The 25,947-nt window shown below is 45.5% G+C and overlaps 1 protein-coding gene across 1 annotated transcript in view; it reads left to right on the top strand.

Moving 5' to 3' along the window:
• tln2a (talin 2a) overlaps positions 1-25,947 on the top strand; it is a 120,892-nt gene that overhangs the window by 79,292 nt on the left and 15,653 nt on the right. Inside the window, exons 33-48 of the mRNA XM_079736318.1 lie at positions 15,452-15,545; positions 16,149-16,238; positions 16,412-16,534; positions 17,105-17,248; positions 17,634-17,795; positions 18,012-18,152; positions 18,701-18,882; positions 20,199-20,331; positions 20,969-21,070; positions 21,298-21,468; positions 21,922-22,068; positions 22,445-22,546; positions 23,007-23,126; positions 23,534-23,680; positions 24,269-24,435; positions 25,340-25,523. Coding sequence (XP_079592444.1) covers positions 15,452-15,545; positions 16,149-16,238; positions 16,412-16,534; positions 17,105-17,248; positions 17,634-17,795; positions 18,012-18,152; positions 18,701-18,882; positions 20,199-20,331; positions 20,969-21,070; positions 21,298-21,468; positions 21,922-22,068; positions 22,445-22,546; positions 23,007-23,126; positions 23,534-23,680; positions 24,269-24,435; positions 25,340-25,523 — 2,209 coding nt within the window. The remainder of the gene's footprint in view (positions 1-15,451; positions 15,546-16,148; positions 16,239-16,411; positions 16,535-17,104; positions 17,249-17,633; positions 17,796-18,011; positions 18,153-18,700; positions 18,883-20,198; positions 20,332-20,968; positions 21,071-21,297; positions 21,469-21,921; positions 22,069-22,444; positions 22,547-23,006; positions 23,127-23,533; positions 23,681-24,268; positions 24,436-25,339; positions 25,524-25,947) is intronic.

Consider the following 25,947-nt stretch of genomic DNA (forward strand, 5'->3'; position numbering starts at 1 on the left):
CCTACCTTTAGAGTAGGAGGTAAATTTGTTATGGGAACTGGCACGCAGTCTGAGCACATGAGAAGGTCTATAAACTATAGAAAAGGTTAGAGGTTATGAATATTGTTTATATTGTGAACAGCAGCGCCAGTTACAAGGCTTGCTCCAGTCCTCATAGCATTTGTGTACCATCCAGACCCGAAGGCCCTCCCCGCCCTCCATTACTGGTTTACTTACCAGCACCTCCCATTCCTCGGATGCACTCACTGTTTTCACCCTTTTTCACCTTTTCTCGGCCCCTAACATCCAGTGTCGGGCGGCCTCTAATTCACATATAGGTTACTGTACAGAGATAAATTCTTTATTGATCCTGGATGAAATTGAGATGTCATGTGTATTGTACATGCATACATGTTGACCATACACATAAAAGTGCATATGCATACATACTGTATGTATTTTGGCTCTTATGTTTAATGAGGGATACATGGTTTTAGGTTTTAACAGATTTTTATTGACATGATTTCAGAACTAGATTTTTGTATTATGCATCATTTCTTATAATAACTAGTGTATATTATTAGTATATGTATAGCATTATAGTTTGGTAGGATACAACTCTAGGAAAAGTTAGAGATAATAGTTACATTTTGTGGCTATTCCCATGAACATTCAAGCAAAACGAAGCAAAATCTTGGCGCTAAATATGTCATTTGTTTTTGATGTAAATCAATTGTGTGTGTGTGTGTGTGTGTGTCTGTGTGTGTGTGTGTGTCCGGTACACTAATATCAGACCCTGTGTGTGTCTGAAATGTAAATATTGTAGTTTGAATATGCAAAAAAGCGTCTGGCATTTTTAATAAAAGGCAAAAACCCCTCAGCAGCACAGGAAGTGCAGCTCACCCCTCAGTAGCACAGGAAGTGCAGCTCGGTCTTGCAGTCGAGGCCCTGCAGCTCTCCGCTGGGGCTCAGGGATCCACAAGTATGGCACTGTTGCTTATCACAGGTGGAGCAGGGCTGCCCCTGCAGGCCCATCCTCAGGGAGGCGTTGTTTCCCAGCGGCTCCCCCTGCAACCACATCCAGCGGGCCCCGAAGTGCCTCAACCCCACCCACACACGCTCGCCAGTTTGGGCCTCACGGATCTCGCGGCTAGCCACCAGCAGGTCCGTCTCGGAGGTCAGGCTGGCGATGTCGTCGTGCCTCTCCTGGCAGTACTCCAGCGCTTCCACCCAGGTCCTCCGCTCCGTCACCACCACCACCCAGTTCCGGCAGAGGAAGTTATGGTGCTCAGCACCCGTCCCGCTGTACAGCCGGTAGTTGTCGTCCTGTGAGCCCAGCCATAGGGCAGCCTTTAGCCCCGAGCTTTGCGGATGGCTGCTCGCCCAGTGGAGGTTGGTGGCGTTGCCGCCCCCAGACCAGCGCCAGCTCGCCGCGTTGGTCCCTCTACGATACAGTCCCACCCAGAATTCTCTGACAGTGATTCCCTGTACCGCCTTGTGGATCTCATCCATGTCCTGGCGGCTGGAGAAGGAGGCGAACTCGATGAAGTGTGTCCGACAGTATGACTGCGCCTCGGGCCAGGTCAGAGCGAGCTGCAGGGCTACGTACTTCCCAGCTGCCGCTGAGCTCACTGTGAGGAGCATCGCGTAAATATAGCGTCTCATCGGGAACGTCATTTTCCCCCCGCTCGAGATACAGGAGTCAGGAGCAGGTTGAACGAAGTGAGCGGATGAGGTGCTCGAGACAAGGGATAGGTGCGCAATCACAGGAAACTTTGAATATGAATGTGCCATTTGGGCATATCTAATGAGCTATGCCGTCAGAGGCTGAGGCCTTTTTTTCATGGGAGACTTTTCCAGCCTTTTGATTTCTACGCTTTATTTTTAAAAAAGTGTCCGTTCAGTGTTAACCCCAAAGAACACAATGCACGCAAGTGTCTGTGTGTTGATACGTAGGGGCAGTATACGAGGGACCCCGGCCTGATCCCGGCCATGTTTTTTTTGGACAAACATTAGATGATATCCAGCAACCTACACACCTTCTCTGAAATCCTCTCCAATACCTGATGTTTAGATCCTTTCTGAAAGTAAAGACAGCTCTCCCTTGCCATTTATTCTATTATATGAATATATTCCATGGATATCTATATATTCTATGTATATCAGCTCCAACCCCAGGATGCAATGAGATGTACGTGTGTGTGTGTGTGTGTGTGTGTGTGTGCATCTTGGCCGAATATCGATTTCGGCAATTTTTTAGTCCCTAACATCGATATCTGCATCGGCCCCTAAAACCCAGTATCAGTCCGGCTCTAATTCATATATAGGCTACTGTACATAGATAAATACTTTATTGATCCTGGATGAAATTGAAATGTCATGTGTATTGTATATGCATACATGTGGATCGTACAAGTGAATATGAATACATACTGTGTATATTTTGGCTCTTATGTTTAATGAGGGATACATGGTTTTAGGTTTTAACTTTTTTTTTTGACATGATTTCAGAACTAGATTTTTGTATTATGCTCCTTTTTTATAATAACAAGGGTATTTTATTGGTATAAGTGTATCATGTTATAGTTTGGAGGTATAAAACTCTAGGAACAGTTATGGATAATAGTTAAACATTTTGTGGCTATTCCCATGAACATTCAAGCTGAACACAGCTAAATCTTGGCACTAGATGTCATCTGTTTTTCATTCCAAATCAATCGTGTGTGTGTGCTTGTGCGTGTCCGTTTGTGCTTGTCAGGTACGCTAATATCAGACCCTGTGTCTGTCAGAAATGTAAATATTTTAGTTTGAATATACAATTAAACTGTCTGGCATTTTGAATATAAGAAAAAGAATAGTACAACAGAATAGAGTACTGCAAAGCAATACTGCCCTCAATAGAACAGGAAGTGTACCCCTCCGCAGCACAGGAAGTGCAGCTCACCCCTCAGCAGCACAGGAAGTGCAGCTCACCCCTCCGCAGCACAGGAAGTGCAGCTCACCCCTCAGTAGCACAGGAAGTGCAGCTCACCCCTCAGCAGCACAGGAAGTGCAGCTCATCCCTCAGTAGCACAGGAAGTGCAGCTCGGTCTTGCAGTCGAGGCCCTGCAGCTCTCCGCTGGGGCTCAGGGATCCACACGTATGGCACTGTTGCTTATCACAGGTGGAGCAGGGCTGCCCCTGCAGGCCCATCCTCAGGGAGGGGTGATTCTTGCAAATTCTAGGATAAATGTTAAAGGGGGGCGGGGGGTTTCAGGAGCCTGTTCAGATCAGAACAAGAGCTACTGACTGGAGGGGCAATAAGAAGCTGGTGAAAGGGGAGATGGATATTCCCCAGGAACTTATTTGGCTGGGATTTCTTTTGTTAAAAAAGTAATGGTAATTGACCTTAGGTAAGTTGCTTATGTGCTTGACCAGACAATATGTCAGTTTTGTTACCTATGTGTAGGGGAAATACCCTACCTTTAGAGTAGGAGGTAAATTTGTTATGGGAACTGGCACGCAGTCTGAGCACATGAGAAGGTCTATAAACTATAGAAAAGGTTAGAGGTTATGAATATTGTTTATATTGTGAACAGCAGCGCCAGTTACAAGGCTTGCTCCAGTCCTCATAGCATTTGTGTACCATCCAGACCCGAAGGCCCTCCCCGCCCTCCATTACTGGTTTACTTACCAGCACCTCCCATTCCTCGGATGCACTCACTGTTTTCACCCTTTTTCACCTTTTCTCGGCCCCTAACATCCAGTGTCGGGCGGCCTCTAATTCACATATAGGTTACTGTACAGAGATAAATTCTTTATTGATCCTGGATGAAATTGAGATGTCATGTGTATTGTACATGCATACATGTTGACCATACACATAAAAGTGCATATGCATACATACTGTATGTATTTTGGCTCTTATGTTTAATGAGGGATACATGGTTTTAGGTTTTAACAGATTTTTATTGACATGATTTCAGAACTAGATTTTTGTATTATGCATCATTTCTTATAATAACTAGTGTATATTATTAGTATATGTATAGCATTATAGTTTGGTAGGATACAACTCTAGGAAAAGTTAGAGATAATAGTTACATTTTGTGGCTATTCCCATGAACATTCAAGCAAAACGAAGCAAAATCTTGGCGCTAAATATGTCATTTGTTTTTGATGTAAATCAATTGTGTGTGTGTGTGTGTGTGTGTCTGTGTGTGTGTGTGTCCGGTACACTAATATCAGACCCTGTGTGTGTCTGAAATGTAAATATTTTAGTTTGAATATGCAAAAAAGCGTCTGGCATTTTTAATAAAAGGCAAAAACCCCTCAGCAGCACAGGAAGTGCAGCTCACCCCTCAGTAGCACAGGAAGTGCAGCTCGGTCTTGCAGTCGAGGCCCTGCAGCTCTCCGCTGGGGCTCAGGGATCCACAAGTATGGCACTGTTGCTTATCACAGGTGGAGCAGGGCTGCCCCTGCAGGCCCATCCTCAGGGAGGCGTTGTTTCCCAGGGGCACCCCCTGCAACCACATCCAGCGGGCCCCGAAGTGCCTCAACCCCACCCACACACGCTCGCCGATCTGGGCCTCACGGATGTCGCGGCTAGCCAGCAATTGGTCTGTCTCTGAGACCAGGCTGGCAAGGTTGTGGTGCCTCTCCCGGCAGTACTCCAGCGCTTCCTCCCAGGTCCTCCGCTCCGTCACCACCACCACCCAGTTCAGGCAGAGGAAGTTATGGTGCTCAGCACCCGTCCCGCTGTACAGCCAGTAGTTGTCGTCCTGTGAGCCCAGCCATAGGGCAGCCTTTAGCCCCGAGCTTTGCGGATGGCTGCTCGCCCAGGGCAGGTTGGAGGCGTTGCCGCCCCCAGACCAGCGCCAGCTCACCTCGTTGGTCTCTTCACGATACAGTCCAACCCAGAAATGCCCAGTGATTCCCTGTACCGCCTTGTGGATCTCAACAATGTCCTGGCTGCTGGAGAAGGAGGCAAGCTCAGTGAAGTGTGTCCGACAGTATGACTGCGCAGCGGGCCAGGAGTGTGAATCCGCAACGAGTGCGTACTTCCCAGCCGCTGCTGAGCTCGCTGCGAGGAGCATTGCGTAAATATAGCGTCTCATCGAGAACGTCTTTTTCCAAACCACAGAGATGCGAGAGTCCGGAGCAGGTTGCATGAAGCGAACGGATGAGGTGCTCGGTGTGATCTGACAGTGCAGACAAGGGAGAGGCGAGCTCACAGGAAACTTTGAATATGTATATTGTAATTGGGCATATCTAATGAGCTTCTGCCACCCCTGATGTACTTATACATCAGGGGTGTACTTATACAATAGATGTGCTTATACAAAAGATGTGCTTATACAAAATTAATCAGCTTTAATTTTTTTTTGTAAATATAAGAGTATTGTATAAATATGAATAATTTGAATGTGCATTATGTAAATAGTTGTTTAAAACTGAAAAATGCATAGCAGATAATTACGAGCAGTTGAACAAGGGGTGGGAATACATCCAATACATTCCTCTCACTTCTTTTCGGACACAGACACTACATTTATTTCATAAATGTTGTTTATGACACTTTATAATTATTGTTGTCTTGTGTTATGTGTATTTGTATGATGTGTCGTACTTGATTTTCTTATTTATTTACTTTTTTTGTTCGAAATAAAGACGAAATGAATTCATCGGGTTGAGAGCGGGTTGGGAAAGGGAAAGAGTGAAAAAAAAAGAGTTTACATCTAGGCCTTGTTTTCATGTGAGATTTTTCCAGCCTTTTCATTTCTAGGCTTTATTTTGAAAAACTTGTTGGTTCAGTGTTTACCCCAAAGAAAACAGTGCACACAAGCGTATGTGTGTTGATGCGTAGGGGCGGTTTACGAGGGATCCTGGCCTGTGTGCGCATGCAACAGGCTTTTTTTTTTTTTTTTTTACAAACATTAGCTGATATTCAGTAACCTACACACCCTCTCTGAAATCCTCTCCAATACCTGATAGACAGGTTTAGATCCTTTCTGAAAGGATCAGTGGTAGCTGGTGGTTCTTAAAGTGAGGGAGGAAGGACTGTGTGCTTGGTTGCCATTGGCCTCCTTGCAATGTTGGTGGCCTATGGTGGCAAAAATATGTGAGACTCAAGTTGTTTCAGGGTGTTTTGGTGAACTACAAAATACCAGGGAGGGATAATTATGTGAATAGAATTGATACAAAGCCACCAGTGGCATCATTGTATTTTGAAAGCTGGTGGGCAGCATGTCTTTGAAATGGACTACAAGGGCAGAAGGAAAGGATTCAATTTCATTGAGTCAAATCAGGCCTACTCTGGGCCTATCATTAGCTGCATTCGTACATACATCTAAGTCCTGCTATTTTCCTGATGGGCTGTATGTGTGAACAACCTGTGCTGACATTTGTACCCTGAAATTATCTTGAAAGAAATACTACCACTGAGGAAGTATTTCCTCTGTAGTAATGTCAATTGACTTATATGTGGATGAGGAGTAGAAATTTGGTATTTCTCACACCACTTTATATGGCGTGTTGATGAAGCTTCAGTCTGCATTTGCATGTCAACATCTAAAAATATATTTAAATGTTAGCACTGCTTTTCAGTCATTTGTGGTAAACGCTAAAAGATAGGTCCTATCATAACCCTAAAAGTACACATCATACATTAAATTACAATACATGAGTTCCCAGCTGAACGCGTATATAGAAAGTGTTTTTTATATAATTAGGTGAGTGCTGCATGCAGCGCTCAACTATTGTTCTTAAGTTTTATTCTTTCTTCTTTATTATTCTCTACAAACTTTGGGACCTATCTCCTTCCTGATATCTCCAAATTTTCCCCTTAAGACTCCATTTCAATTTTTAAATGTTCATATAAGCTTGGAATCACACGCTTCTTTTCAGGTTTTTTATATTTTATACTTTTTAAGATATTCTACTGTTACAATACTATTTTTTCAATGGAAGTCAATGGGAGGACCGCCCATTCTCTGACACTTACTACTTCTACTTCAGTCTTCGTAACTTGGTCAATATTTTATCTTTAAAGATCCCATGGCATGCTACTTTATGGATGCTTTAATATCGATATTAGTGGGCCTCTAACACAGTATTTGTAGACGTACCCGAAATTCAGCCGTGGTGCAGAATTACAGCCACTACGAACAAGTCGCACATTGAGCTTTCCCCAAATGCGCCGTTTCGGTGTTTGTAGCTAACCAAGCGCTGTTTACAGTGGATGTATCGCAATGGCGAGGCGCACACAGCCTTTGGTCGTGTTCTCTAAATATTCCAGAACACTCCGGGTGCTCCGGCGGGAGACATCACGGGTAACAATCCCTTTCTCCTCCATGTCGCGGTTCATGTACTTCGTCAAAGCCAAAGTTCCTTTCTCCTAATTCCTTATCAACCATGGCTGAGATAACCCCCAATACAGTCTTGTTGTGGAAATACCAGAGACTTTAGAGAACAAGACGTGTTATGCGCCATAACACCAACAGCAGAACTGTTATCCAAATAACAAAGAAGTCTACAACACTTGCGTTACAGTGTGTGTATTCACACACACACACACACACGTGACGCTCGCACGGTCGTAGCTCATTGGGCAAAGCAGAGAAAGGGGAGGTAACATGTCTCAGCATGACGACATACGGGTAAAAATTCCAAATCGGCGCATCTGAGCTTTGTTTTTTCAAAGACGGAGCAGGATATCTAGTGCTTGTTTTACAACGCCATTTCTAGCTACTGGGGAACTACAGGCAGGCTAGGGGAACTCATATTAAGGTAAAATATCCTATATTTTGGCTCTTATGTTTAATGAGGGATACATGGTTTTAGGTTTTAAATTCTTTTTATTGACATGTTTTCACAATGAGAGTTTTGTACTATGCTTTTTATAATAACTAGTGTATTTGTTTAGTATATGTATAGCATGTTATAGTTTGGAAGGATAAAACTCTAGGAAAATTTATAGATAATAGTTACACATTTTGTGGCTATTCCCATGGTAATTCAAGCAGAAGAAAGCATAATCTTTACACTAAATATGTCATCTAAATCCATTGTGTGTGTGTGTGTGTGTGTGTGTGTGTGTGTGTGTGTGTGTGTGTGTGTGTGTGTGACATCAGACCCCGTGTGTGTCAGAAATGTAAATTTTTTGTTTGAAAATACAATAAAAGCGTCAGGCATTTTGAATATAAGGCAAAAAAAAAAACAGAATTGAGCACTGCAAAGCAACATTGCCCTCAGTATCAGAGGAAATGCAGCACTCAGTAGCACAGGAAGTGTACCCCTCAGTAGCACAGGAAGTGCACCCCTCAGCAGAACAGGAAGTGCAGCTCACCCCTCAGTAGCACAGGAAGTGCAGCTCGGTCTTGCAGTCGAGGCCCTGCAGCTCTCCGCTGGGGCTCAGGGATCCACACGTATGGCACTGTTGCTTATCACAGGTGGAGCAGGGCTGCCCCTGCAGGCCCATCCTCAGGGAGGCGTTGTTTCCCAGCGGCTCCCCCTTCAACCACATCCAGCGGGCCCCGAAGGGCCTCAACCCCACCCACACACGCTCACCGGCCTCCCAGGTCCTCCGCTCCGTCACCACCACCACCAGGTTTAGGCAGAGAAAGAACCGTTGGTTACTAAATGTGGCATTCAGACCGTAGGGGTCGCCCCGGCACCTCATGCATAGTTCACCCTTGCGCCCTAAGATGTCCGGTTGTCCGCTCGTCCAGGGCAGGTTGGAGGCATTGCCGCCCCCAGACCAGTGCCAGCTCGAGCAGGTTGCACAAAGCAAGCGGATGAGGTGCTCGGTGGAATCTGAGACTGGAGGCACGGGTGAGGCGAGCTCTCACAGGACTCTTTGAATATTTCTATTGTTATCTTGCGTAGTTAATGAGCTATGCCGTCACAGGCTGACAAAACACGGCTCTGCCACTTCTCAGCCTTCTCAATCGTCCTCATAACCGTGTGTGCGTGTGTGTATCTGCCATCATTAATGCAGCAGATAAAGATATGCCTGGGCCACTAGTACAACATGTGCCTAGTCACAGTACTACGGATGGCCTTCAAGTAATCCCTCGCAACCACCATCTGACGGTGAGGACTCCCCCATTTTAACAACTACGTGCGGCAACTTCAATGCCATGAATGGACAATGTTCAAGACTCATGAAAGACTATTCAGCAAGTCATTGGATACCAAACTACTCCAAGAAAGTGCGTACTTTGCCTGCTCCTGGGATCAAGCAAAGTGGAGTAAAGTGGCCTCCATCCTAACCGGAGTATTCTTCCAAAACTGAATACTCGAAATAACAACGGGAAAGAGTTTGGATTACCACTCCTGAAATACGTGACATGTATTCTAAAGAAATGTTTAGCTTGAGCAATAAACATCCAACAGAGTTTAAACTGGTTTCCATTACTTCATGGATTGAGAAACAGCTGATCTTCGTGAAAGAAGTCATCCATCGCAGGTCCAAAGCTATTGACATAATTCTAAATAATAGCATGTTTCCCTCCCCCCGCCCACCATCAATGATACCACTGACGTTTATAAGTATTATTTGGCCAAATGTCAATCACTCCCGACCCAAGCGCTGACCATGCCCCCTTGGTCCACAAGCATAGAGACAGTTACCCCAGATTATTATCCATCTACTGCTAAATTCCCTTTTGAAGAAGTAGATAAAGATATTTCTCTCCTGCCAAATAACAGTGCCAGTGGATCGATGTGGTGACATACGAGACCATCAAAGCCATAAAACACCAGTCCACCTAAATACTAACATATTTATTTAACACCTGATTAATGGAAAGGTGCCAGGATCATGGAAGGGGGCCCTCATCCATAGAATACCTAAGAAAGATAATATTCCAAGCGACCCATACACATGGAGGAAATCTCTCTCCTTCCCACTGTCTACAAAATCTTTATGAAATGTCTGCTTGCTCGCATACTCCCATGGCTTTTAGACACAGGCACGCTCTCACCCAAACAAAAAGCCTACATAGACAGACAGGGTATGAACAAGCATGTGTTCAGCCTTAAAGTTGATGATTTTGAACATGAATCATGTAAACTTTAGACTGTATTCCTGGATTTTAGAGATGCCTTTGGAACACTATCCCACAAAATGATGCCAAGTGCACTGGAGGAGATCCATCTACCTCAGCCCTTTGTAGACATTGCGGGTATATATAAGGGACACCAACTCACAGAGCCCATTCCTCTCCATGTTGGGATTAAAACAGGCTGCCCCTGGAGTGCGGTGAACTTCATCCTTCATCCAGCGCACACACAAAAGTCTGTGTGTTGATACGTAGGGGCAGTTTACGAGGGATCCCGGCCTGTGTGCAGTACGCAACAGGATTTCCTTTTTTGGGACAAACATTACCTGATATTCAGTGACGTACTCACCCAATCTGAAAACCTCTCAAATACCTGAAAAACATGTTTAGATCCGTTCTGAAATTAGTAAAGACAGCTCTCCCCTGCCATTCTATGTATATGAATATATTCAATGTATATATCTATATATTTTATGGATATCTGCTCCACCCCCAGGATACAATGATATATATATATATATATATATATGTTTAGATAGAATCAAGTCTGATACATCTTTATTTTGAATATGGCAATCTTTTACTCCTTAATATCACTATCTGCGTCGGGCTGTAATCCATGTATTGGCTACCGTGCATAGATAAATACTTAATTGATCCTGGATGAAATTGAAATGTCATGTGTATTGTACATACATACAGTGTATGTATAAATACATGTGGACTTTACACATAGAAGTTAATATACATAAATGTTGGCAGTGTTGCTTTGCAGTACTCAATTCTGTTTTTCTTTTTTGCCTTGTATTCAAAATGCCGGATGCTTTCATTGTATTGTTTGTATATTCAAAGTAAAATATTTACATCTCTCTCACACACACACACACACACACACACACACACACACACACACACACACACACACACACACACACACACACAGAATTGAGTACCGCAAAGCAACACTACCCTCAATAGCACAGGAAGTGCACCCCTCAACAGCACAGGAAGTACAGCTCACCCCTCAGTAGCACAGGAAGTACAGCTCACCCCTCAGTAGCACAGGAAGTACAGCTCACCCCTCAGTAGCACAGGCCCATCCTCAGGGAGGCGTTGTGTCGCTCCCCCTTCAACCACATCCAGCGGGCCCCGAAGTGCCCCAACCCCACCCACACACGCTCGCCGGAGCGGGGTCCTACGTATAGGAGCGGGGTGGGAAGGAGTTCAAATGCGCTCATCTAGGCCCTGTTTACATGTGAGATTCTACCAGCCTTTTGAATATCGACGCTTTTAAGATTGAAAAACTTGTCTGTTTACACCGAAAATCAGCGCACACACAAGTGTCTGTGTGTTGATACGTAGGGGCAGTCTACTAAGGATCCCGGCCTGTGTGCGGCACGCAACAGGATTTCCTTTTTTTGGGACAAACGTTAGCTGACAGTGACGTACTAACCTCTGAAATCCTCTCCAATACCTGAACGACATGTTAAGATCCGTTCTGAAATTAGTAAAGACAGATCTCCCCTGCCATTCTATTCATAATATATGAATATATTCAATGTTTTTATCTATGTATTATATGGATATCTGCCCCACCCCCAGGATACAATGATATATATATGTATATATAGAATCAAGCCTGATATATCTATAGATTTGAATACGGCAATCTTTTACTTCTTAAAGGTCCATTGACATGCCATCAGGTGTGGTGTGATTAGCCGTTACTAGCCGTTTTGGAAATCTGCCCATTATGACATCACAGGTGGGCATGTCCACCTAGATGTGTGCTAGATAGATCAGTCTACCAGCCTACCCAGTGGACTCTAGCAAACGTTGCTCATCTATCCGTCACACATCTAGGTGGACACGCCCACCTGTGATGTCATAAGGGGCAGATTGGCTACCGTGCATGGATAAATACCTTATTGATCCTGGATGAAATTGAGATGTCTTGTGTATTTGTGCATACATACAGTACAAATTCATGTGGATTTTACACATATAATTTAATATACATACATACTGTACATATTTTGGCTATTATGTTTGATGAAGGATACATGGTTTTAGGTTTTAACAGATTTTTATTTACATGTTTTCAGAACTTTTTTGTATTATGCTTAATTTGTTATAATTACTAGTGTATTTAATTGTTAGATGTATAGCATGTAATAGTTTGGAAGGACAAAACTATGAAAATTATTGATAATAGTTACACATTTTATGGCTATTTACATTGAACATTCAAGCATTACAAAGGAAAATCTTGCATTAAATATGTCATGTGTTTCATTCTAAATCATTCTTCGTGTGTTTGTGCGTGTGTGTGTGTGTGCGAGAGAGAAATGTAAATATTTTACTTGGAATATACAAACAATACAATAAAAGCGGCATTTTGAATAAAAGGCCAAAAAGAAACAAACAGAATTGACTACTGCAAAGCAACACTGCCCTCAATAGCACAGGAAGTGCACCCCTCAGCAGCACAGGAAGTGCAGCTCACCCCTCAGTAGCACAGGAAGTGCAGCTCACCCCTCAGTAGCACAGGAAGTGCAGCTCAGTCTTGCAGTCGAGGCCCTGCAGCTCTCCGCTGGGGCTCAGGGATCCACAAGTATAGCACTGTTGCTTATCACAGGTGGAGCAGGGCTGCCCCTGCAGGCCCATCCTCAGGGAGGCGTTGTTTCCCAGGGGCACCCCCTGCAACCACATCCAGCGGGCCCCGAAGTGCCTCAACCCCACCCACACACGCTCGCCGATCTGGGCCTCACGGATCTTGCGGCTAGCCACCAGCAGTTGGTCTGTCTCGGAGGTCAGGCTGGCGAGGTCGTCGTGCCGCTCCCGGCAGTACTCCAGCGCTTTCTCCCAGGACCTCCGCTCCGTCACCACCACCACCAGGTTCAGGCAGAGGAAGCGGCGGAAAGTGTGCCTGGCGTACAGACCGTAGGCATCGTCCTTGCACCTCACGCATAGTGCAGCATGGTGCCCCGAGCTGGGAGGTTGTCCGCTCGCCCAGGTCAGGTTGGAGGCGCTGCCGCCCCCAGACCAGCGCCAGCTCGCATCAACGGTCTCCCCACGATACAGTCCTACCCAAAACAATCCGACCTGAATTCCCTCTAACGCCTTGTGGATCTCATCCATGTCCTGGCTGATGGAGAAGGAGGCAAGCTCGGTGAAGTGTGTCCGACAGTATAACTGCGCAGCGGGCCAGGTCTCCCGATTGTCAACGAATACGTACTTCCCAGCCGCCGCTGAGCTCGCCAGGAGGAGCATCGCGTAAATATACCGTCTCATCAAGAACGTCACTTTCGTACTGCCCGAGATACGGGAGTCCGGAGCAGATTGCACGTTGACGCTCGTTTGGTGGAAGCAAGCGAATGAGGTGCTCAGTCGGATCTGACTGGAGATATGGGAGAGGCGAGCTGTCACAAGAAGCTTTGAATACGTTGATTGTTATTGTGCATAGCCAATAAGCTAAAAAAGCAAAGACAAAAAACGATTCTTCCCTCCCTGATTTACTTTTAAGAGTGAGGTGGGAAAGAGTGAAAATGTGTTCATTACATCTAGGCCCTGTTAATATGTGAGATTCGACCAGCCTTTTGAATTACGACTCATTAGGACTCATTAGGACTCATCATTAGGAAATCATTTATCATTCATAAATATACTTGACAAGACTGTCAAAGACATTATGTAACATCGGCCTATTTGTATATTGCTGGTCAAGAAATAAATGTTTTAATATTAATCCCTAATCGCTACAAAAGGTGGATTGGTGTCAGAAAGAGATCAAACTAGTATGGAAATTCAAACCATCAAGGTCACCTTGATGGCAAAGCAATAACATCAGGCTGTTAACACAACAGGCCAAGGAAGGTATTCAAAATACGATGCAAATATTTTTTCTGCTTTCGATAGCACTGCTCCCCAACCTGTCACCACTCATTCGTCTTGCTTTCCAACAGATTTTCAGCCATTAATCAATAGTACCTGGTTCCGGGTCTGAGTGTCCCAGCTTGAGATGGAGAGTCAACTCCAAAATAAGATGGCCCTGAAGTGCAGAACACAACAGCAAAAAAAAAAAAAAAACCTATCTTTTCCGGTTTGAGTATTTAATCATGTCGTGTTTTGTGATTTGCTGTTGTTTTGCACCTCAGGGCCACCGTACCAAAAGAGTCTTGTATCCATCATTTCAATTCTGAGAACCATTCTCAAAATACACAGATTGGATTCAGTTACAAACTGTGGAATGGGAGTAACTATTTAATTAATTTCGTTTATAAGTCATTTATTTTTATTCAATAGCCTGTCATCTATACCAATCTTTGTTTGATTATGTTTGGCTGATCCATTTTGGAGTATCAAAGACGATTTGAAAAAGAAAACTTTGCCATTTTTTGCTTGATTTTCTTTCTTTTTTTTTAAATTTTGAATTGGATGATAATACATTCCATCAGTTTCATTACATGGATTGAGCCGGAGTAGCACACTTTTTGGTCAGCTTTGATGTGTAATGACAATATGGCATAGTGCAGAGATTCCGAGATAAATCACTAAATTTTTGTCAGTACACACATAACATAAATGCATTATTCACATGTAGTCAAATGCTTGCTCACTATGACATACAACTGGAATTATGTGTACACACCAGTGCTTGAGTTTGTCATTGTTCACAAGAAGATAATTTTTTTTGTAAGTACATTCAAATTATGTCCATGTAGTGATAATAGTAAGATACTTGATTATTCTTTAGCGTTGAAAGATTTCCGCAACAAGAAACTCTAAATGGTGCCTGGCAAGATTGCTGAAATGGTTTTGGCATTGTATTCCAAACCATTGATGTAAGCCTTTCCTGTGTACACATTTTCACCCACATGAATAAAAATGCCAAAAACCAATAGCAACGGCGACTGACAACGATTTATTAAACCAAAACCCCAGGGAACCAAAACATTTTCTAACCGACATGAACACTTGCGTCTAATATTTCTGCAAGTCATGTATTCTAATGTAGAATCGTCCTACCTAGTATTACAAAAGTATATCTTTAAAACTACATATTAATGTAGTTTTAAAGATATACTTTATGTATTAAAGTATATGTATTATGTAAAACATTATTCTGTAGCGTTTGTATGTTTGTAATCCTGTCAGCTATCTATTGTTAAAGAGGTGCACAACTTCAATGAGTTGTACCTGAATAAATCATTGTAATTAAATGGCCTCATCCAAACATTCACACATGAATGAGATGAGTCACACAGACTCATCTCTTAGCCATTTCTTCCTCTCGGCGTATTTCATTTATTTTGTGTAGCTCCTCCATTTTTGTTTGTACGCTTCGATTAGTTCTCAGCATCACTTGTGAGTGGCTGTGATAAAAGCGTCCGCGAAATGTAACGTAACATAAATGTCTCTCTCTGCAGAGCGGTGACAGACAGCATCAACCAGCTGATCACACTGTGCACCCAGCAGGCCCCGGGCCAGAAGGAGTGTGACAACGCCCTGAGAGAGCTGGAGGTAAACACACACCCGCACACACACACAAAAACACGTCCTTGTTGAGAGACAAGTGTGGCTGCCTAGCAACAGACCACTGCCGGCCTCCCATCCTCAAAGCCCCGTCAATCTCTTCATGACCTTGTCTTTCACCGTTTAATCTTTTGAGAGCAAAGCGTGCCAGGGAGGGTGAACTACGAGTGAATGTTTGCAGAATAGAACAAATCGATACACAACATGCAAACTCCACAACATCTTGAGGTCTGCCTTAACACTGTTATAAAATATGGGCTCAAAGCGTGACTGATTTTATTCAAATGTATTATGTCGGCACAATTATTTGTATATTTTACTTTCTTATACTGTTTTTCAATGAGTGTCTTTTTCAAAGTTTTCAAAAAATCAGATTCCGATTTTTTTTTTTTTACAATTAAAATAAATTACTTGGCTTGCCTTACTTTTATTGTTTTGATTTCTTATGTCACAGCAGTACAGAAAGATAATAATGAATGATGGATAATGATTAAATCTTCACTTTTTAACTAATTTAAAACATTGATAATGACCTTTGAGGTGATGTTGGTGTGTAGTACGTAGACCTTTAACCTCTCTCTCCGCCCGCAGGCTGTGAGAGGGTTGCTGGACAGCCCCAGCGAGCCGGTCAGCGACCTCTCCTACTTCCACTGCATCGAAAGCGTCATGGAAAACTCCAAGGTAGGGTGTGGGACGGTGTCTGTGTGTCCGTCTGAGAGGGTGTATGTGTGTCTTGAGGCAGAGAATGTGCTGAAGGAGCTGGTTGTCCCGACACGGGTGAGAAATATAGCTCAGCCCCGCGATTCCCCGCCTCTCTCCCTCTTGACCTCTGACCTCTCCGGGCTGAACGGCAGGTGCTGGGGGAGTCCATGGCGGGCATTTCCCAGAACTGTAAGCTGGGAGACGTGGGGGCCTTCGGAGACTGCGTGGGGTCGGCCTCCAAGGCGCTGTGTGGTCTCACGGAGGCTGCGGGACAGGTACGGCGAGCTGCACCTACCTCTTTTCCCAAGCCTATGCCCTCCCCTACCCATAACCACCCTTATCCCTATCACACTCCACCCTGCTTCCGTTCTCTGTCGTGCTGTCTTCCGCTTGTCCCCCCCTGATCGTCATCTCCCTCTTCGTGTTTTATTGTAAGCGTCTTTGGGTCACTGAAAAGCGCTATAGAAAATGAATGAATTATTAATTCTTACTACTGCATGTCAGCCCCCTGAGTGGACCTCAGTGCTGTCCTCTGCTGTAGGGATGAGCTGAGGGTTTAAAGTGGCAATGTATGGCCCGTCATTTCACGGCTATCCTCTGCATTGTCTTTTTAAAGCTTTTGAACAGCGCCTTTACTGGTGAAAGACATTATCATGGCTATTATTATTATTGTTATTCATAACAATTATTATATTCGATTTTTTTATGTATTTATTTAATGTTATCTTAAGTATTCATTATATAATAATTTTTATGAACATGAAAGCATTTTCTTGTGTGTGTGTGTGTGTGTGTGTGTGTGTGTGTGTGTGTGTGTGTGTGGGGGGGGGGGGGGGGGGGGTCAGGCGGCCTATCTCGTAGGAGTATCGGACCCCAACAGCCAGGCGGGCCACCAGGGTCTAGTGGACCCCATACAGTTTGCCAAGGCCAACCAGGCCATCCACATGGCCTGTCAGAACCTGGTGGACCCCGACAGCAACCCCTCCCAGGTGACCACCGCACCCCACCACACCACTCATACTGCCACGTGTACCGCACGTTCTCCGTATCTCTCGGCCTGTCCTGCTCTCACTCTGCCTGTATATCTCTGTCAAAGCTCTTTCCATCTCTCATTAGCTTTTATCCATCCTGCTTTACCTCTATACGCCTTTCTATCCCTCACGCTCTCAGTATCTCTATATTTCAATCCCTCTTTCCGTTTTTATGTCTCTCCTGCTCTGTCTCTGTATCTCCTACGTCCCTCTCCCACTGTCTCTCTGTCTCTCTGTCTCTCTCTCTCTCTCTCTGTCTGTGTGTGTGTGTGTGTGTGTAACCCTCCCTCCCACTCTCTCTGCCTCACTCTCTCTGTTTGTCTCTCTCTGGTCTGCGTTGCAGGTCCTGTCTGCGGCCACCATCGTGGCCAAGCACACCTCTGCTCTGTGCAACGCGTGTCGCCTGGCCTCCTCCAAGACCTCCAACCCTGCCGCCAAGAGACACTTTGTCCAGTCGGCCAAGGAGGTCGCTAACAGCACGGCTAACCTGGTCAAAACTATCAAGGTCAGTCTCAACATTGCTCCCCCCTCCTCCTTACTGCTGCCTTAGAGTTTCTCTTTTTTTAAACTCCCTTCACGTTTGCTGAGTTCTAACGTCCTCTCTCTCTGTCTCTGTCTCTCTCTCTCTCTCTCTCTCTCTGTGTCTGTCTCTCTCTGTCTCTCTGTCTCTGTCTCTCTCTTTCTCTGTCTCTGTCCCTCTCCACCTCTCTCACTCCTCAAGGCCCTTGATGGAGACTTTTCGGAGGAGAACAGGAACAAGTGTGGCGTTGCCACGGCGCCGCTCATCGAGGCGGTGGAGAACCTCACGGCCTTCGCCTCCAACCCCGAGTTCGCCACCGTGCCGGCCAAGATCAGCCGCCAGGTACGACCTCTTCCCCAACCACGCACATGCAGGCGCTGATGTTGTTTACAGGGTGTGTTTGTTGGTTGAAAGGAGTGCACAAGATCAAGGGTTCACGCTCTGAGGCAAGCCTGATCTTTGCAGCTACCTCAGCTATTGTTATTCTTAGGCTTTATAATCATTCTTTCTTTATTATTCTCTGCAAACTTTGGCACCACACTTCCTCCACATTATTTTACCTAGAGACTCCATTACACTTTTTTTCATTACACAAACACACACACACACACACACACAGACACACATGCACACACAGACACACACAAACACACTTTTAAATGTTTACATTGCTAACCTCACTTTGCACTACAGCACAGTGTCAAGTGATGACAGTCAAACCTATGCATTTATTTTCGTTCGAAAGTAATTTGGAAGGAAGTGAAATGAAGCTCCGCTATTTTTTTTTAAAACCCTGCTGATGATTGGTTTTATTATAACGTCTAATGCAGGTTTTTGCAGTGCAGTGATGAAATTCGTCATATTATAACAAATTGAAATTTTCATTATAGGGCTGTGCGGCCCAGGAACCCATCATCCTATCGGCACGCTCCATGCTAGACAGCTCCACCCACCTGTTGAAGACTGCACGATCATTGGTTATCAACCCCAAGGACCCGCCCACCTGGTCTGTGCTGGCTGGTCACTCCCGAACCGTGTCTGACTCCATCAAGGCCCTTATCACCGCCATCAGGTTAGTCAGCTCTACCCTGACCCTGAATATGTCTCCCTAATATGACCTTAGACTAGATTGAAGAACAGGTTTAACATCAATATAACTTTTCCATCATCATTAACTATTTACTATTTAGCATACCCTTTAATCCATAGCAACTCTTGGCAATAGATGTTGGATGTTGAACCCACCAGCTAGGAGTCAAACACATTCTAAACAGTAGAGATTTTCTTCAATAAACTAAGCTTTCTCCGTTTTCGAGAAATACCTTGAGGGTACTGCGTTTGTTAGTTATTATCCCCCTGTCACACTGAAAGGATGATTCTGTCGACCAATCAACGGACGGGGTGTGTAGCTCGAAATTGTTGTGACCCTTCAGACGTCTCAGCACCCCAACCGAGGAGGACTGCGAGATGAGTACGGCTCAGTCCGGACCCCGCCCACATTTGGTGGTGGAAACGCGAACCATGCGCCATAAGTGACAGGAAGTGATGGGGCCCCACATCTTCTCTAGTTAGAGCGACTGTAACAGTTTTTCCACTGACGCCGGGGGACACCTAACTGTCTCGGAGCCCACACATAGAGGCGCCCTTAGCGGTAGCACGTTAGCACATCATTAATGGCGCAGCGACGGATGGGCGTCTCATCTTCCGGTGACTCGAGTCCGAGTCCTCCCCCAGACTGCCAATGTGAGGACGGAAAAATGTGACGTGGCCTTCAAAGTCCTTTTAATGACATGGTGCCCCAGCCTGGCATATTTGGGAATTGCTTCTCTTCTCCAATCGTTCGCCCACATCTCGATATTTTCAAATTACTTTTTTTCCGTGTGTGCCCTTACGGCATGTCACTATGCGCGGAGATAACATTTCTAACTAACACCCCACACACACACACACACACACACACACACACACACACACACACACACACACACACACACACTTCCCTCACAGTGTCCCAGTAAGGCTGGTGGGCTTCAATCCTAATTTAACAGCACAGTTTGATCTCTAGATGGCTCCCATACTCCCGAATCAGCAGATGTGAAATTTTAATGAGAGACACTCGACAGTAGAAATTATAGCAGGGCTGTCGAAAGAAAGATAAAAAATCTGCTTATGTTTTCCTTTAAAGTTTTTTTCTTTTTACTAAAGTTCAGTATATTCTTGCACTAAATTTAATTATTTTTAATAGATACCTCGGATGTTTTGCTCTTCCTCCCCTACACCGACTCCCGTCTCTTCCTTTCTTCACTCTACCTACACTCTCTCTTTCTTGTCTCTCTCTCTCTCCCTCTCTCTCTCCCACTCTTTTGCTGTCTCGCTCTTTCTCTCCAGGGACAAGGCCCCAGGCCAGCGCGAGTGCGACTCGTCCATTGATAACATCAACCAGTGTATCCGGGACATTGAGCAGGCGTCCCTGGCCGCAGTCAGCCAGAACCTGCCCTGCAGGGACGATATCTCACTGGAGGTACGAGAAGCCTGCAGGAACTCTCTCTCTCTCTCTCTCTCTCTCTCTCTCTCTCTCTCTCTCTCTCTCTCTCTCTCTCTCTCTCTGCAACGATACTTGTGCGGTGTGCATTATAGGAAATGACTTGTCGTATCCGAATTTCTTTCATTCGTATCCAAATTTCTTTCCATCCCTTTCTTTTTCTTCTCACCTTTTATACTATCTTTTTACCTCAGTCTTTCTTCCCTTCTCCTTGTATCTCTTTCATCCCCTCTCATTCTCTCTGCATTGCCCTGTCTCTCTCCCTGTCTCTGTCCCTGAACCTCTCGCTCTCTGTCTTTATTCACATTTGTTTTCGCCCTTAGCGAGGGATGGATTATTATCCTATCCATCAAAGGGTAGTAAAAACCTTGTCGGGGGTCTACTGGAACTCACACTTTTGATTTGCCAACCGATTCCTGTGTACAGGGAGGTGGCTTACTGTGAATGTAGAGGAGGATTTTTAGCAACGCTAGAAAACTCATTCTGTTACTGTTGGAAACCCACACACATTTCCCACATATCCTAGTTGTCTGTGGGTCCCTCGTGAAAACCTGATGCAACAATACTTGTGCGTTGTGTATTACAAAAAATAACGGCTTTCATCTTTCTTCCGCAGGCGCTGCAAGACCAGCTGACATCCAGCGTACAGGAGATTGGTCACCTTATCGATCCCGTTTCCACGGCAGCCAGGGGCGAAGCAGCCCAGCTCGGCCACAAGGTATACAGCTCTACACTGACTCAGATTGACTGTTCTTATAGCATGGTAGCATTTATAACATTCCCCGTTGACTCTTCCTGCCCCCTTCTCCTCCTCCTCCTCCTCCTCCTCCTCCTCCTCCTCCTCCTCCTCCTCCTCCTTCTTCCTTCCTTCTGCCCCTCTTCGTGCTCCTCTTCCCGCTCCTTGTCCTTCTGCACCTCCTCCTGCTCCTCCTGTTCCTCCTCCAGGTGGCCCAGTTGGCCGGCTACTTCGAGCCTCTGATCGTGGCGTCGGTGGGCGTGGCTTCCAGGCTGAGGGACCACCAGCAGCAGATGACCTTCCTGGACCAGACCAAGACGCTGGCAGAGTCCACCCTACAGATGCTCTATGCTGCCAAAGAGGGGGGTGGCAACCCCAAGGTAACCACGGCAACAAGAACTGGCATGTTTTTTTTTTTTATTGTTTTTTATGTTTTATAGTTCATGCTAGACCGTTTTTTTCCCAAATGCAAGCCTCTGCTTGCCCGACAGTGTGTTGCTGTTAGGAGGAACTCAACCAAACCACCTATTCAATACGGTTTAACTTGTGTTAAATGTATGTTATTTTAGTGAATGACTTAGTTAAGTCATCTTTGATTTGATTGAAAAGTTGTCTTGTTGCGTAATCAATAATGGGAAACCTTTGTCGCAACAACCTTGGGTTGATGCGTACTAATAGGAACACTTGTGCCGTATCTGTTGGATTTTTAAACAAACACGCAGCTAAATGTTTTTATTGATCCACCAGACAGCCAAATAGATGATTGAGTACCTATCAAACCTGCTGTATGATTAGTTTTGTTTTTAATTATACCTCATTATGGATCCCGCCAGGCATCGCATACACACGAGGCCATAGCGGAGGCTGCTCAGCTGATGCGGGAGGCGGTGGATGACATCATGATCACCTTGAACGAAGCGGCCAGCGAGGGGGGGATGGTGGGCGGCATGGTTGACTCCATCGCTGAGGCCATGAGCAAGGTCAGAGGTCATCCGTATCATTGCATCATACCGTCCATGTCAGAGGTCATCCTTATCTTGACATGACATTGTCACGGTCAGAGTTCATCCTTATAACATCACACTGTCATGGTCAGAGGTCAACCTTATGATGAAGGGTGATGAGTGAGGTCAAAGGTCATCTTCGTTAAAAGCTATTGGAAAACAATCCTATGTGAAGCCACTTATTTGTACACCATGATAATTCTAGTTAAAAAGGACAGTTTATATCATTCAACTGGATAGTGAATTATTTATGTTTACACCATTTTTGTGTGTGTGTGTGTGTGTGTGTGTGTGTGTGTGTGTGTGTGTGTGTGTGTGTGTGTGTGTCTATGTGTGTGCGCGCGCTCCCTAGCTGGATGAAGGCACCCCCCCGGGGGTGGAGGGCTGCTTCGTGGACTACCAGACCAACATGGTGAGGCACTCCAAGGCCATCGCCGTCACCGCACAGGAAATGGTGAGCAACAGGAAGTACTCACATAATCATGTTTCAGATGAGTTAAATACTCATGGATCAAACAGTGGCGTTGTATACGGGAGTTTGCTAGGGGTTGAGCCTGAAAGACACGCGTGATCTGAGCTGTATCTATTTCCTGTGCTGTCCGGATGGTTTGACAGAAGATGAAGAATGAGGTGGAAAAGACATGGAACACACAAGTGTATATGCAATGAATTGAAATAATGTTTGTGTCTGACATTTTGACATCTGTTTAACCTGTTTATGAAGTATGATGTCGTATTATTAGATATGACGCATAACACCGACAGACATATAACGTCTGTGTGTAAGATGGCCAAGTCACTCACATGTTTATAACATATGATGTGTGTCAGATGACCAAGTCATTCACATGCTTTATCATCTGATGTGTGTCAGATGACCAAGTCAATCACATGCTTTATCATCTGTGTGTCAGATGACCAAGTCGGTGACCTGTCCGGAGGAGCTGGGGGGGCTGGCCTCCCAGGTGACGGTGGACTACGGCCAGCTCGCCGTCCAAGGGCGACTGGCCGCCCACACAGCTGAGCCTGAGGAGGTATGTGTTGTTGTTGTTGTTGTTGTTGCTACCATCTGTATCTGCTTGTTCTTTTAATAACCTTGGACATCTAATACGTATTTATAAGGACCAAACAAAAAGTGGAATGAAAACTAGATATAAAAGCAATAGAAAATATAAAACAGTTTTATCAATATATTATAAAATCAAATAAACAAGCGGATATATACAATGATGCAGGGATGCATGGGATCAATAATAATGGAAACTATGGTTTGATTCTATTTTGGATATTATTGTAAATGCATTGCATTTTGTGTTTGAGAGACTCAAATCAGGCAAATAAGAACCAGGAAATAAGCAGGAATCCCACTCGATACTCCTAGTCCTCCACCCTGCTGACCCATGCTGACCATCACACCATGCCCTACTCTCCCCCTGATCAGATCGGGTTCCAGATCAAGACCCGGGTGCAGGACCTGGGGCACGGCTGCATCTTCCTGGTCCAGAAGGCCGGGGCGCTGCAGGGAATGCCCTCGGACAGCTTCACCAAGCGGGAGCTGATCGAGTGTGCACGGGCCGTCACCGAGAAGGTACTGCGGGAGATCAGTAGGATCGGAAAACAACTTTCCATCTTTATTAATGTTGCACAGTTTGACAAAAGTGGATCACTTGAGAAAGGGACAGAGATACTGCCCGGTTGCTCCATCCTAGGTTAATTTATCTCCGAAAAGTTTAGATGTACTTCAGAGCAGAGAGATGTGCATTGATTATTCTTCAACCTCCAGCTAGACAAGTCCAGTCATGCATCACCATAACTATTTCTAGTCTGGGCGCTGTGACAAACATGAACTAATCAGATGATTGATAACCCATCCAACCTCTCCTCCATTTCTTTTGAAGGAGTTAGGTTCTGTTTGATTACAACCGGGTTCCTCTTAGACCGACATGAACTGACCTGACATTGAAATCAATTTCCAACTCAAATTCGAGGTCTGATGGGTCTCTTGAGTATTTGGCACTGATTCATCCAACCTCTAACCTTGTGAAGCGGTTCTTTTTTGGAGGGCGGCCTAGTTGCACCTGATCCACAGGTACCATGACTTGAGGAACGCTGCGCTCTTCTCTCTACTGAATGCGTGTGTTCGTGTCCCCCTCTCTCTCTCTCTCTCTCTCTCCAGGTGTCTCTTGTCCTTTCGGCGCTCCAGGCCGGTAACAAGGGCACGCAGGCCTGCATCACGGCTGGCAGCGCGGTGTCCGGCATCATCGCTGACCTGGACACCACCATCATGTTCGCCTCCGCCGGCACCCTCAACGCTGAGGACAACGAGTCCTTCGCCGACCACAGGTGGGTGGGTGGGTCGGTGTGTGTGTGTGTGTGTGTGTGTTAACCTGACCTGACCAGGTTAACTTTTACTAGCAAAGGCCAAACGAGAGTCGTCCCCTGGGGCGTGCTGTGTTCGGGGGGGAAACTTCGTGCGTGTTTGTGGTTGTGTGCAAGACGGCGAGTGTATGTACGTGTTCATTAACCTGCCTAGACCTGACCAGGTTAACTTTTACTTGCAATAGCCAGACCAGAGTCATCCGGGCTCTCGGCGGAGCTGACAGGATGTCATGTCAGTGAGGAGGAGAAGGGGGGAAGCTCTCGAAGAATAAACTCTCCCAGGGCGGAGGAAACGGAGGAAGTCGTAGGGCTCATAAAACTTCCAAATGTCCAACACAAGGACGACTGGATAGACTCGGCCGTGAGCTCGTACTGGGAAAGGAAAAGCATGAGCCAAAGTGTAGCTTTATGAAAGACCCGATCGGGTCATGGTGTGTTTCCTGTCGGGGATTGGTGGTCGTGTTTTTCCCTGCCTAATGGGATGTCGTTAACCCGCACATTAAGGGGTCAAGGGCAGTCTTCACATCAACACACAGGATCCTGGGCCATAAGCCAATCCATAAACTCCCAGGTTTAACGTTTGATAAATAATAATGATGTCAGTGAGTATGTGATGTGGTATTAAAGGTACTTGAGCAGCGGGTTTAGCAGGGCCTCGGGGACGTTGAGTTAAGTGCTTTGTTCTGCTGACATGCACAAATGTGGGACATGTGACCGCCGCTTTGACTCGTGCTTTCTTTACCTCTCTCTTTTTTCACTCTACTTCTCTCTTCCTTCCCCTCCACCCAATCGCCTTCTCTCTTTTTGCGTCTCTTCCTGGGCCTCTCCCTCCTTTCCCCTTCTTCCTCCCTCTCCCCCGTCGCCCCAGGGAGAGCATCCTGAAGACGGCCAAGGCCCTAGTGGAGGACACCAAGATGCTGGTGTCCGGGGCGGCGTCGGGCCAGGACCGGCTGGCCCAGGCGGCCCAGTCCTCGGCCAAGACCATCACCCTGCTCACCGACGTGGTCAAGCTGGGCGCCGCCAGCATCGGCTCCGACGACCCCGAGACCCAGGTAGTCCGGCTCGCTTCCTCTCCGCTCCATTGCGTGCACTCCCCTTGAAACCCCTGAAGATTACACTAGACAATTAATATGTCTGATCAATAAGTGTATATTCTCCAATTCTCTTCTTTCCCATTTCCTACCAATCCCATTCTGGCTCTTATAGCATTTTTAAGACCGGTTTGGTGGTTGGTTCAATATACATTGCATTTATTGATTCTCTCTGCTTCACCTGGAAGTCACTTTGGAAGTTTGAAGATGCAATGATTGCCATATTGTGATGCCTTCCCATCCAGCACATGTCGCAGTCCTGTAAAGGATTCTGCACGTACCTGTGCATTTTTTTCGCTTCTTATCCTTTGCTTGTTTAAAGATAAGGTAGGGCATTTGGAGAAACCAGCCAGAGTATGCTGGATATTGAGAGTACCCCTCCAAC

The sequence above is a fragment of the Pollachius pollachius genome, assembly GCF_949987615.1.
Source record: "Pollachius pollachius genome assembly, chromosome: 5".
In the NCBI taxonomy this organism is placed as follows: Eukaryota; Metazoa; Chordata; class Actinopteri; order Gadiformes; family Gadidae; genus Pollachius; species Pollachius pollachius.